The sequence below is a fragment of the Pungitius pungitius genome, chromosome 9 (assembly GCF_949316345.1).
Source record: "Pungitius pungitius chromosome 9, fPunPun2.1, whole genome shotgun sequence".
NCBI lineage: Eukaryota > Metazoa > Chordata > Actinopteri > Perciformes > Gasterosteidae > Pungitius > Pungitius pungitius.
Genome location: NC_084908.1, coordinates 21,726,283 through 21,737,160, shown reverse-complemented (window position 1 = coordinate 21,737,160; position 10,878 = coordinate 21,726,283). Strand labels below are relative to the sequence as shown.

The 10,878-nt window shown below is 41.7% G+C and overlaps 1 protein-coding gene across 2 annotated transcripts; it reads right to left on the bottom strand.

The window, feature by feature from the left end:
• Nucleotides 1-580: 580 nt before the first annotated feature.
• soul4 (heme-binding protein soul4) lies at nucleotides 581-9,581 on the bottom strand. 2 transcript variants are annotated; one of them, XM_037471245.2, is made up of 6 exons: nucleotides 9,495-9,581; nucleotides 8,093-8,283; nucleotides 6,957-7,042; nucleotides 4,915-5,056; nucleotides 1,849-2,032; nucleotides 581-1,610 (listed from the first exon to the last, which is right to left on the bottom strand). In XM_037471245.2, the coding sequence occupies exons 2-6, from the start codon at nucleotides 8,250-8,252 to the stop codon at nucleotides 1,436-1,438; spliced, it is 747 nt and encodes a 248-aa protein (XP_037327142.2). In that variant the 5' UTR covers nucleotides 8,253-8,283; nucleotides 9,495-9,581; the 3' UTR covers nucleotides 581-1,435. The 2 variants fall into 2 exon arrangements, with proteins under 2 accessions (XP_037327142.2, XP_037327143.2); XM_037471246.2 differs by having other exon boundaries at nucleotides 8,093-8,294; nucleotides 9,495-9,571.
• Between the last annotated feature and the right edge of the window lie 1,297 nt (nucleotides 9,582-10,878).

Genomic DNA, 10,878 nt, shown 5'->3' with positions numbered 1-10,878 from the left:
ACCAACATCCTAAAACATGTACACGCATACGTCTACAGACACGGACACGAACGCATACAGGTATACAAATACACATCGATAATGACTTATAACAGCTAGTGAAGAGACATTCCCATGATCCATGATCATTTCTCATTCTGGCAACTAACACAACATGACATGATCACCATCATACAGGAAAGCATGACGTCGTCATGTACGAAACATGTTGTCAACATGACGTCATCAAGAGATCATTTTCGGGATAAGACTACATGATTACATTACAAGTCAGGCTTTTTGGTTACACAATCAAGTTTGGCAAAATTAACATAGCAACACATCCAAAAACTTGAACCTGCTCCAGGTTCCAGAATTTCTGATTATGCTAATAGATAGTGATCTGCCTATACACAGATACAGAATAATCATACTTTGTTAGAAAGCAATCCTTCTTGTTCGGACTCCTGAGGGTGTGATTTTGTAAACCACAGTACTAAAAAGTAAATACATTTTCACGGTTGGAGAATCAACACTTCTCATGTGTTTGAGGTCAACTTGTTTCCTTTCAGTTTAGAATCATACAATCAGTAATATATGAGACTTTTCGATAATCATTGTTTATTTTGTAATTAAAGCTACAGCTTTTCTCTTCATAGGTTGGGATATCGTTTCATATTTACAGGTTTAGAACTATATATACAGTATATTGTTCACAAATCAAACAATCCAGGTTTTTTTAGACACACATTATAGTTTTACTGTGACAGGTAACAGGAAGTAAATACAACTAATAACAGCACGCTGTTTGGTAAAATAGTTTCACATTAAGTACTGAGAAAATTAAATCTGAAAAGATTAAATCACAGAAGTTATTTACACTCAGCTCGACACAATGAAGAATATAATCACAATATTTAATATTGAATCCTCAAATAACAACAACTTTAAAAACGAGCAAAAATTTTAACTTTCCTTCTTTCTTTCGTCACTTTAGACTGACGCTGCAAACAATAGACATTGCAGCAGCTGGATAGGACCAGGAGCAGAAGAAGGACCTGATCTGTAACCAGAAACAGGACCTTGAACAGGAAACCAGGAACTCAACTTGGAGCTGAACCAGGACTTAAACAAGGAGGAAGACCTAGACTTGAACCACAACCTCAGCGAGTTTATTTAAGTGTTCAACTGCTCCTTCCATTTCGACTGGTTTACAGTCACATCAATCTGATCAAAATTGGTTATCTGTTCAAGTCGGAGCAAATTAGGGATGGGTATGACATAAGATCACATGAATGTATGAGCCAATGGGGTGTCAGTTAGTCAGAGAGGCCTTGTAATTGGACTTGATAGGTGGGACTTTTTGACAAATAAAATTGCTCTGATTGGTCACTGACATAAAAAATGAAACAGAGTGTGGTGGGTGACAAAGAAGAAGCGGATGATGGGAACATATCTACAGGTTCCGTTTGAGGAACCAGATCTCGTTCCTGCGTCTGGGAACGCCAGGGTTCTCGTACGAGGCGACCATGTACCTGTCTCTACAGATGTTGTCGGTGACACCCAGTATCTCCCACAGCAGGCGGATCTCACGGGCCACCGTCTCCTCTGTTGTCACCCCGAAGAACGTCCTGACAACCAATCAGAGAGCAGAACATCAGCAACAGTTAAATCAGAAACGGTTTGAACACACCACAACAAAGATATGAATTTAATCCTTTATTCAGGGCCAGTCTTTGAATTTAAAGCTGCATTTTGAGCTATTAATAAAGACATCAATACGGCGATCAATGTGATCATTTATTTGATTTATTTCTTCTTCTTTTCTAGCGTTTTAATGAAGTACCATAATAATAATGACGACCTCACCTGGCGATGACTCCGATTGGCTCTCTGTACACAATGGTGATATCAGAGTCCAAAGGTTGGGGGGGATTGGTCTGAAACTCTGCAGGCAGGAAGTAAGCCGTCTGTACGTCTTTCTTCAACGCATTTCCATCCTCCATCATGAGAACGTTCGTGACTACCGGCACCGTAATGCCTAGATATCTGCCTGTAGGCGATCAATGCAGACAGTTTATCATTACTGATCAATACTGACACATGAACTAAAACACTGGCCAGGTGGACTATTGTGTGTGTATACCAGGGAGGCAAGAACAAATCAATCAAATCATTACAAATCCATTATTAAAAGTTTTGGCAAAGAATTTCATTATGGATTTGTCGCGTAATTATTAGGCCCCTCAATGAGTCGCGGGATGAGCACAGCGCAACAAAAAAAAGAGCCGAGTCGACCCTAACCCTAACCCAAGGAAAGAGCAGCGACGGTGGTTGGGAATCGCATGGCGAGGCAGAGAAGTTTGTACATCAGTTGATTTTCTTCTTATCCTATCCTTAAATTGAACATGCCATTTTTGTTGCACAATTATATTTGTCTTGTTGTCCATTGTCTCAGTGTCTTACTGTCCGATGTTAAGCACCAACCGCCATGTCAGATTACTTTTATGTCTAACATATTTTGGCAATACATTTTCCTGATTCCTAAAATAAACAAAGTTTCAATTGCAAAATATTCAAAGTCGGCATTGCATGGTGTAGCGTGGTGCACTGGGAACCGCAAGGTTGGCGGGTCGCATCCCGTCGGCTCCATGCGCCATGTCGAAGTGTCCCTGAGCAAGACACTTAACCCCTCAATGCTCCCCAGGAAACATGTAAACCATGGGTTAAAATACCTGCCCCATGGATCTGATTCCGACTAAGCTAGTTAAGGAAGTTTTTCCTTTAATTAGCACGTCATGATCGTTCAATGAACGCGTTCAGGCACAACACTGCCTGATGACACTTTCGATCACTGCCTTATAAAATAAAAACATAATGTTCTGACTGACACTAAACACCCTTAGTCTGCGTAAAAAATACAGTCTCTGCTGTAAACGGGAACATACATAATCGACATGGTCACTCCAGCTTAAGCGGTTATCCATTCAAATGGATCTACGGAAGACGCAGCCTCCATCACACTTCACACAGCCCCGTCTCACCTGGTGCACCCTAAAGCATACGTCAAGATACTCTTCATTGACTTCAGCTCGGCCTTCAATACCGTCATCCCCAATAAACTAGTGCATGAACTCAAACACCTCAGTCTTTCTACATCACTCTGTCCGTGGATTCTGGAATTTCTCTCAAACCTACTACAGAATGTGAAGACAGGCCTTTTACCGTAAAAAAAAACAAAAATACGGAAATACCAGTTTTTCGTTTTTAATCAAACAAAGCCAATAATATGAAGCATAGCTTTTCACAGTAAGAGTCAACGCAATTGAACGTTTGTATGCTAGAAATCCATTGATGCACGCGGTTCCCACAGTAACATTAGAAGAAAAGTTTAAAAAACCTTAAGCCTCTCAAAATACTATACATGAGCCAACTTCTTTCACAAGACTACTTCTGGTCAATTTCAGATTAGATTTAAAAGGAAACTATCAATAGTTACATGATTATTTCACTTCAGACGGATAGTACACATCCCCAAGGTGTCACTCAGCGATAACCAGGACATTCTCATGTACCATTTAAAAGTTAAAGCCTCTCAGAATGTCATACATGCAAGGGCGTAACCATGCATTTTTGGGGGGGGGTCGTGCCCCCCCAATATTAAGAAAATATGTAAAATATATGTTCTCTTATGAACCCTGTCAATGGATTGGTCTCGTGGCTCGTTAGTGCGACTCCGCAGCGTGGATCTCGCACACCACTGCCGGGCATCTTTCTCTCTAACGTGCGCTCACTGCTTCACGGAGACGGCTGTGGATCGATACCGGACTCCACGCTCGAGCCAGCGGCCTTCAAGCTGCTCAGAGCGGACCGCGACACTGAGCTCTCCGGCAAGACGAAGGGTGGAGGAATCTGCTTCTACTTCAACACCAGCTAGTGCAATGACGCAACACTGTTCTCCTGATCTGCAACCCTTTACTTGTAAACCCTTTAATCCGTGTATCATTCTTTGTTCTGACTTGTTCTGATTTTTTGTGGCGGAAATGGGCTTCCATAAGATTAAGAGACATTAGTGGAATACAGTAAATAATTTGGTTCACAAAACTTCCTGGTTACACGCAAACTTTCAAAATCAATTTCAGCCAGTGGCCAGTTTTTCATTCTTGGTTTCTCAATTAAAGAATGGAAAAACAAATTGTTTTTGGTTTTTGGATTTCGGTTTCTGAATTGAAAAACGAAAGAACGAATGATACACCGATACCCTTTTACTCCCCTGTGAGTTCGCTTCATTCATCCTGCTCGGTGTTTACATGCCGCCGCCGGGCAACGCGCAGGAGGCACAGCAGACACTCGCCGACCAGGTTATGTCTATGGGGACTTTAACAAAGGAAATGTACAAACATTTTATGAAATGCCCAACCTGAGAGGAGAACACGCTGGATCGCTGTTTCACCACACCTGCCCACACCAGCCCAATAAAAAAAGGTAAGCGGTAAGGTAAGGGTATTCATGTGGACCCCCCCAATGTCTAAACCATGGTTACGCCCTTGCTACGGAGAGATGCATTTTCATTTATCCATGTACACAGCGATACTCATTAAAATCGGTTCACTGTTTAATGCAATATAATGTAGGTAATAACATAAATATAGTTTAAACAAAGTGGTTTGTGGTCGCACACTCTTTGCTCTTGGTTCTGATATTTATTGTGTTGTTGCTTCAGTGAACGCAGAGAGACAGTTCAAGGGGACCCAAAGTAAACGTGTTCACATCTCCACCATGCCCTACAAAATTATGCCCTGCCTAAGGCCATTCCCAACATATATATATATATATATACACACACATTCATACATACATACATGCATACATACACGCATATGTATATATGAATAGATACACATAATCTTTAACAGGGAGTGGGCTGAGTCTGACCTGCAGAGTTTTCTTTACAGATGAAGCGCATCAGTTTCATGAAGCTCACAGAGATGCTCTGTTCATACAGATCTTCTCCTTTCGTCACACAGGCCCAGTTACCAGCTGGATACAGACGTTCTTCATACAAAACCTCCCCCATCTGTGGACGAGAGAGAGGGGAATCAGAGATGACAGGTTTGATGGATAATACACCACGTAAACCAATAATTTACGTTGTTCATTCTGTACGTCCATCACAGTCTGTCCATCCCGGAGGAGGATCATCCTCGGTCTCTCAAGGGTTTCTTCCCTTTATTCTCCCCATCGAATTGTGCTGACGTGAGGGTTTCGGGACAGGCGATGTTGCATGTGTACAGACTGTAAAGCCCTCTGAGGCAAATTTGCAATTTTGTGCAATAGAAAATAAGTGTTTCAAATAATCATGGCAAAAACTGACACTGCCCCCTTACAGGCTACTAGCCCGGCAAAGTATCACAGGCAAGTTTAATGCGTAAGTGTTGGGAAAATGTATAGGCTCATTTTAAGTGCCTCATCACTTAATCAGAGTATATTGGCAGGAAGCTTAATGGATGCATCAAAAAAACTATTGATCTCACCTATTTCAGAATAAGTAGATAAAAACAGGCCCGAGAGTCTAATTGATATGTATGAGATAGTTATGAGGATATATGTACGGCATGCAAATATCTATCATACACATGTATGTGTAGATGACCATATAGAAGTAGGAGTTTCATTATGTGTGTGTGAGAATCTGTGTCTGTGCGGATCATTATATATCTATGGTTCATAATCAGACATTTGATTAATTGAAGCAGTGAAACGTGGAACATCCAGAAGTTTATTAAGCGCCAAATAAACCAACAGAACTTAACGAAAAGCATGACATGCAACGGCTTTCAAGACTGTTCAAACATGTACAGTGTGTGAGACAGTATGAGAGACAGTGTGTGAGACAGTATGAGAGACAGTGTGTGAGACGGTATGAGAGACAGTATGAGAGACAGTGTGTGAGACGGTATGAGAGACAGTGTGTGAGACAGTATGAGAGACAGTGTGTGAGACGGTATGAGAGACAGTGTGTGAGACAGTATGAGAGACAGTATGAGAGACAGTGTGTGAGACAATATGAGAGACAGTGTGTGAGACGGTATGAGAGACAGTGTGTGAGACAGTATGAGAGACAGTGTGTGAGACAGTATGAGAGACGGTGTGTGAGACAGTATGAGAGACAGTGTGTGAGACAGTATGAGAGACAGTGTGTGAGACAGTATGAGAGACAGTGTGTGAGACAGTATGAGAGACGGTGTGTGAGACAGTATGAGAGACAGTGTGTGAGACAGTATGAGAGACAGTGTGTGAGACAGTATGAGAGACAGTGTGTGAGACAGTATGAGAGACAGTGTGTGGGACAGTATGAGAGACAGTGTGTGGGACAGTCGATGCTCGGCTGCACGGCGTGGTGTTCGGCTTGAGAAGATCTTCTTGTACATAAATGATTCCTTGTCAACAGCATCAATAAAGCTCATACAGGGAAGTCATCATGATGCCATAACGGATCTATGTGATCTGGAAGAACTCTCCCTGTAGAACGTTAATCTAAATATTATTACTCCTTCATCAATGAGGAAGAGAGCTGCCCTTTTTTTGGATGTGTTTTTATGGTAATTTTGCCAAACTCGGTTGTGTAACCGAAAAGCCTGACTTATAATGTAATCATGTAGTCTTATCCTGAAAATGATCCGGCTAATATCCTCTATGAGGAACGGGGCCCCGAATGATGACATCGTGTTTACATTATGTTTCCTGTATGATGACGTCATCCGATAATTTTGTTAAAATGTAGTGTTAGAAATGTGTGACAAACTATTGTATTGTGGTCTCACCCTGTTTGTTGTGGGTTATTAATTGTTATTATAACGAATACCAAAACTCAATATACTTACTGCTGCGCCTTGGGCGCTAAGCGGTGAGCAATGTATTGTGTTGCTTGCACACCGGTCTAACAGACTGATCTCTGCTGGTTAGAGGTTGTTTACCTTCTCATGGCAGGAGACTGGTGTAAAGGGCAACGCCTCCCTCTGCTGGTTGTTATGGGTCATTTCCTGTATGGGTCCAGTCATCTCTGTAACAAAACACAGGAAGGGTTTTTTGGTAGTACAAACAGGTGAGTATATTATACGATCTATTCAGGCTCCACCCCCTCACCTGGAGGTCCAAGCTGTGTCTCATTTCGTCGCTGCATCCTCATGAGAACAGCGAGGTATTACACAAAAGCAGAATAAAGAAATCCAGGATAAGTGACAAAGTGCAGAGAACGATGTGTGTGGTGACAGCTTCTGTAGCTTGTGCAAATTCTGTAATATCTTAAGTTACAGTTGAACTAGTTCATATAGGCAAGAAAAAGAATAAAAGTCTGTGCATACAAGTTCATAAATGTGTTTGCTGTTGTGGTTTTTATTGACTGTACTGATTGATTGCTTCTGTTTTAGGGTTAAAATATTACTTTCAGATAAAAGTTCAGGGTTTAACCGATTTGAATTTAATTTTTGTTCTTCTCTCAGCCTGAAATATATCATGCTCCAAAGGTGAAGCATATCTTCTCGAATTAAATAAAATAAGATGACCTTCTCTATCTGTATTTATTTGTTTACGGATTTTTTTATCAAGCGCAGCAGGTTGCTAGGCAACGGGAGCGGCGGAGAAAATGCTGAAGACGCAAGCAGGAAGTCCCGCCCCCGTAGGCCAGACCGTCCCATTTCAGAGGCCGCTTGGTTCAGCCGAAGCGGTCCTTGAAGGACCTGGCCCACATACTACAGAAGGCCGGGTCCTCATGAGGTGGAGCCCACCAAATGAGACACAGCTGGATTCAAATTGTCAAAAAAATGAACTCCTAACGTATTCCTGGAACTTTCCCTTGACCTCTCTGGAAAACAGGTTCAAGGAAAAATGTTTAGGAAAATTCATGAGGAGTTACAACCGCAGTGTTTAGAGAATCCGTTAATATTGCCTCCACAAGGAATTGTGGGACCGAATGATCTCCTTTCCTGTCGTAAGGGAACGTCCAGTGGTTCCTATGTTACAGGAGCTAAGTGAGGAATCATTGAAGCTCCTTTCCTTAGCTCTAATCACGGTGGCCACGTACACTACTTTGGAACAGGCTCCACCCCCTCACCTGGAGGCACAGACACATGGTGGGTACTGGCCACCGCCTGCCAGTGTGTCAGCAGGCGGTCTCTCTCGTCTTCATCCATTGGTTCTCGGTGGTCAGTGATGTCATCGTCCAGCTGATCGTCGTCCAATCCCTCGAGGTCTTCCAGAGAGATCAGAGCCATCGCTGGTTGAGGACCTTTGACCTGATGGACGCTGAGAGAAGACTGCATTATTTATTGTTCTGTACACAAGTAAGTAGCATTTGTGTGCTTGTGTACACATTGCTAATAGTAAAAGTCTTCTGGTCTAGTGTGATGGTATATAAAGTTCATACGTTTACATTTTTATCCAAGGCAACTTTCAATTAACAGTGCATTCAAAAAAGGGGAAACAGAACCAGTTAGACAAGAATCAAGAAAGTACACATTCTACTCTAACCAGTCCAGGGTTAGGTAGTCGGTAGAGGTGGGTTTTAAGTCTGCGTTCTGATGTTCTGATGTGATCGGGGAACTCATTCCACCATTTAGAAGCCAGATCAGCGAACAGTCGGCATGTTGTAGAGTATTTAGCTCTCAGTGAGGGAGGAACAAGCAGACTGATGTAGAGCAAGGACGTAAGGTTAGACCAAGTCCTGGATGTAGACTGGACCTGATCAGTCCAGGTAAGGTTACAACAGGTACTGGTTTTGGACCGGATCTTTTGGCCGCACGGTACCAAATACCAATGTTTTGAAACTGGTAGCCAGTGAAGGGAAGGAGGAGCAGAGTGGTGCAGGTTGGTTTGGGTTGAAGACCAGTTGAGCTGATGCATTCTGGGTGAGCCGCAGAGGTCGATGGTGCCAACAGGTAGAATCAAGCAGTGATTACAATGTGAATCATTGCCTCCATTCCTTCATTTTGTGGATAGAACATTACTGATATTCCTTGTGTGGCTTGTTTCTTCGCTTCTTTTTGAAATGCATCGTGTTGGTTCCACGCCACCAGAAACCACTGAGGATGTTTACTTTTATGACAAGTAAACAAATCAACAAGGTCGCTTTACAACGTAATGTTGTTTTGCTCGACTGGGTTCGAATCCAGGTTGTGGCGATCTTTTAATAAATAAATGTTCTTTTATGTATTTCTTCATACGTGGCGGTGATGTAGTGCTCACTTATACAATAGTCATCGCTGCATTGGACATGTGATGCATTTTGAACCTTTTCAGCAACATGTTTGTAATGTCTGACGGATCAGTGACAGACAACACCTGCACGCGGAGTAGGTTCAAAAACACCGGTTCTGACCCACAAGGGAATAGACAGGCTTCAGTTAGCACGGTGAGGTTAGCATGGTTAGCTTTGGAGCAATCTGCTGCAATTAGCCTGTTCACTATCGTTAGCATCGTTAGCCCATGTTACAAACTGGACCAGAACATGTTCTCACCTGGTTCTGCTCAGCCGTCTGCGCTTTATTACTTCCTCAATCACAACAAAACCACGGTCCTTCTTCTTCTACCACTTCCGGTATAATCGACGTTCCTAACATTTCAAAATAAAGGTCTGAAAAGCCTGTTGGATTTTTACATTTCAGATTTAGGAATATTTTAGTTTTTCTTGTTAGGGCCAGATAGCAAATATCAATGTTAAAATTACATATTCTCATCGTTTTATGATTGTCATCTTAAAGAACTTCAAAGTGAAGCTAGATCTTTGTCTTTGTTAAAAAAGAATTCTTATTAAAGAAGTCAGGGAAAAAAGTGTCTCATAATACATTGAGTAAAGATGAAAAAGATACATTTATTGTATTAAAACACTTGTCATGAAGTACTATTTTAACATTACATTAAAAACAACTGTCTGTGAGTAAAATAAATAAAGTATTTGTATAGATATATGGATGAACCTTCTCAAACCTTATTAAAGTCATTAGTTTATTGTTAATGTTGTTTGATTAATAGGTTGAAAAAATTTCAGACCATATAAATAAAACTTATTCCATTATCAAAGTAAAAAAATATTTATTTTACTCACACACAATGAAAAAGAGAAAAACCAGAAACGTGACATGAAGGTTTTTGTTTTATTAGAAGCCTTTAGTTTGTTTCAATTATACTTAAATCCCAGCCTCCTGCTGCAGAGCTTCAGATACACATATTGTGTTGGTAGTGGAGGCTGTTTCCTCTAACATTGAATAGGCGGCGGTCCGCCTGTCAGTCCATCCTCTGCAGCTAAAAGGTGTCTGAAGGTTTGAAGTGCTTTACTACAGCCTCCTTCTTTAACTCTGATTCCGGCTGTCAATCATCTTCGCGTCTGACTCATCTTCTAAGCTAGGTGGAAGTACACGGTACACCGTGCAACATTAGCCCCTATACATGTTGAGGTTTACCAGCATACTACTGTGGTCTAACCAGACCTCACTCTTTACTCTAGTTTAACTAACAAAAGGTTAAGTTATCAAAAAGCTTTAGTTTATTTGGTGGGTGAAAGAAAGGCAGAGAGTTAACCATGGTGGGAGCCTCAGTGAGGAGGCTGGAGGTCAAAGGGGAGCACATTCACTCTACAGAAGAAGAAAACACGGCGGTAACCTGAGCTCAGGACCTTCAGCTGAAATGTCAGTTGTCCATTTAAAAACATCCCGGGTTGTATTTTCTTCACCGTTAGCAAATATTCTAAAGTGCTCGAATGCAGGGTCTTTAATTTTTCATCAGCGCCCCCCGAGAGGTGTGATAAATTATTCAGACGGAGCTGAGGTTGACACTCAAACACACAGAGGGGGAAGAGAGAAACACAGCAGCTCTCAAACCAAAGTACTGGTTAGTGAACAGATG

What these genes read in the sequence shown, in the direction of transcription:
- soul4 (XM_037471245.2), bottom strand. Translation starts at nt 8,252, where the DNA reads ATGGCTCTGATCTCTCTGGAAGACCTCGAGGGATTGGACGACGATCAG. An exon ending in CAGTCTCCTGCCATGAGAAG is followed by an intron (nt 5,057 to 6,956) that starts GTAAACAACCTC and finishes TCTCGTCCACAG; the next exon opens with ATGGGGGAGGTTTTGTATGA. An exon ending in CCAATCGGAGTCATCGCCAG is followed by an intron (nt 1,611 to 1,848) that starts GTGAGGTCGTCA and finishes ATTGGTTGTCAG; the next exon opens with GACGTTCTTCGGGGTGACAA.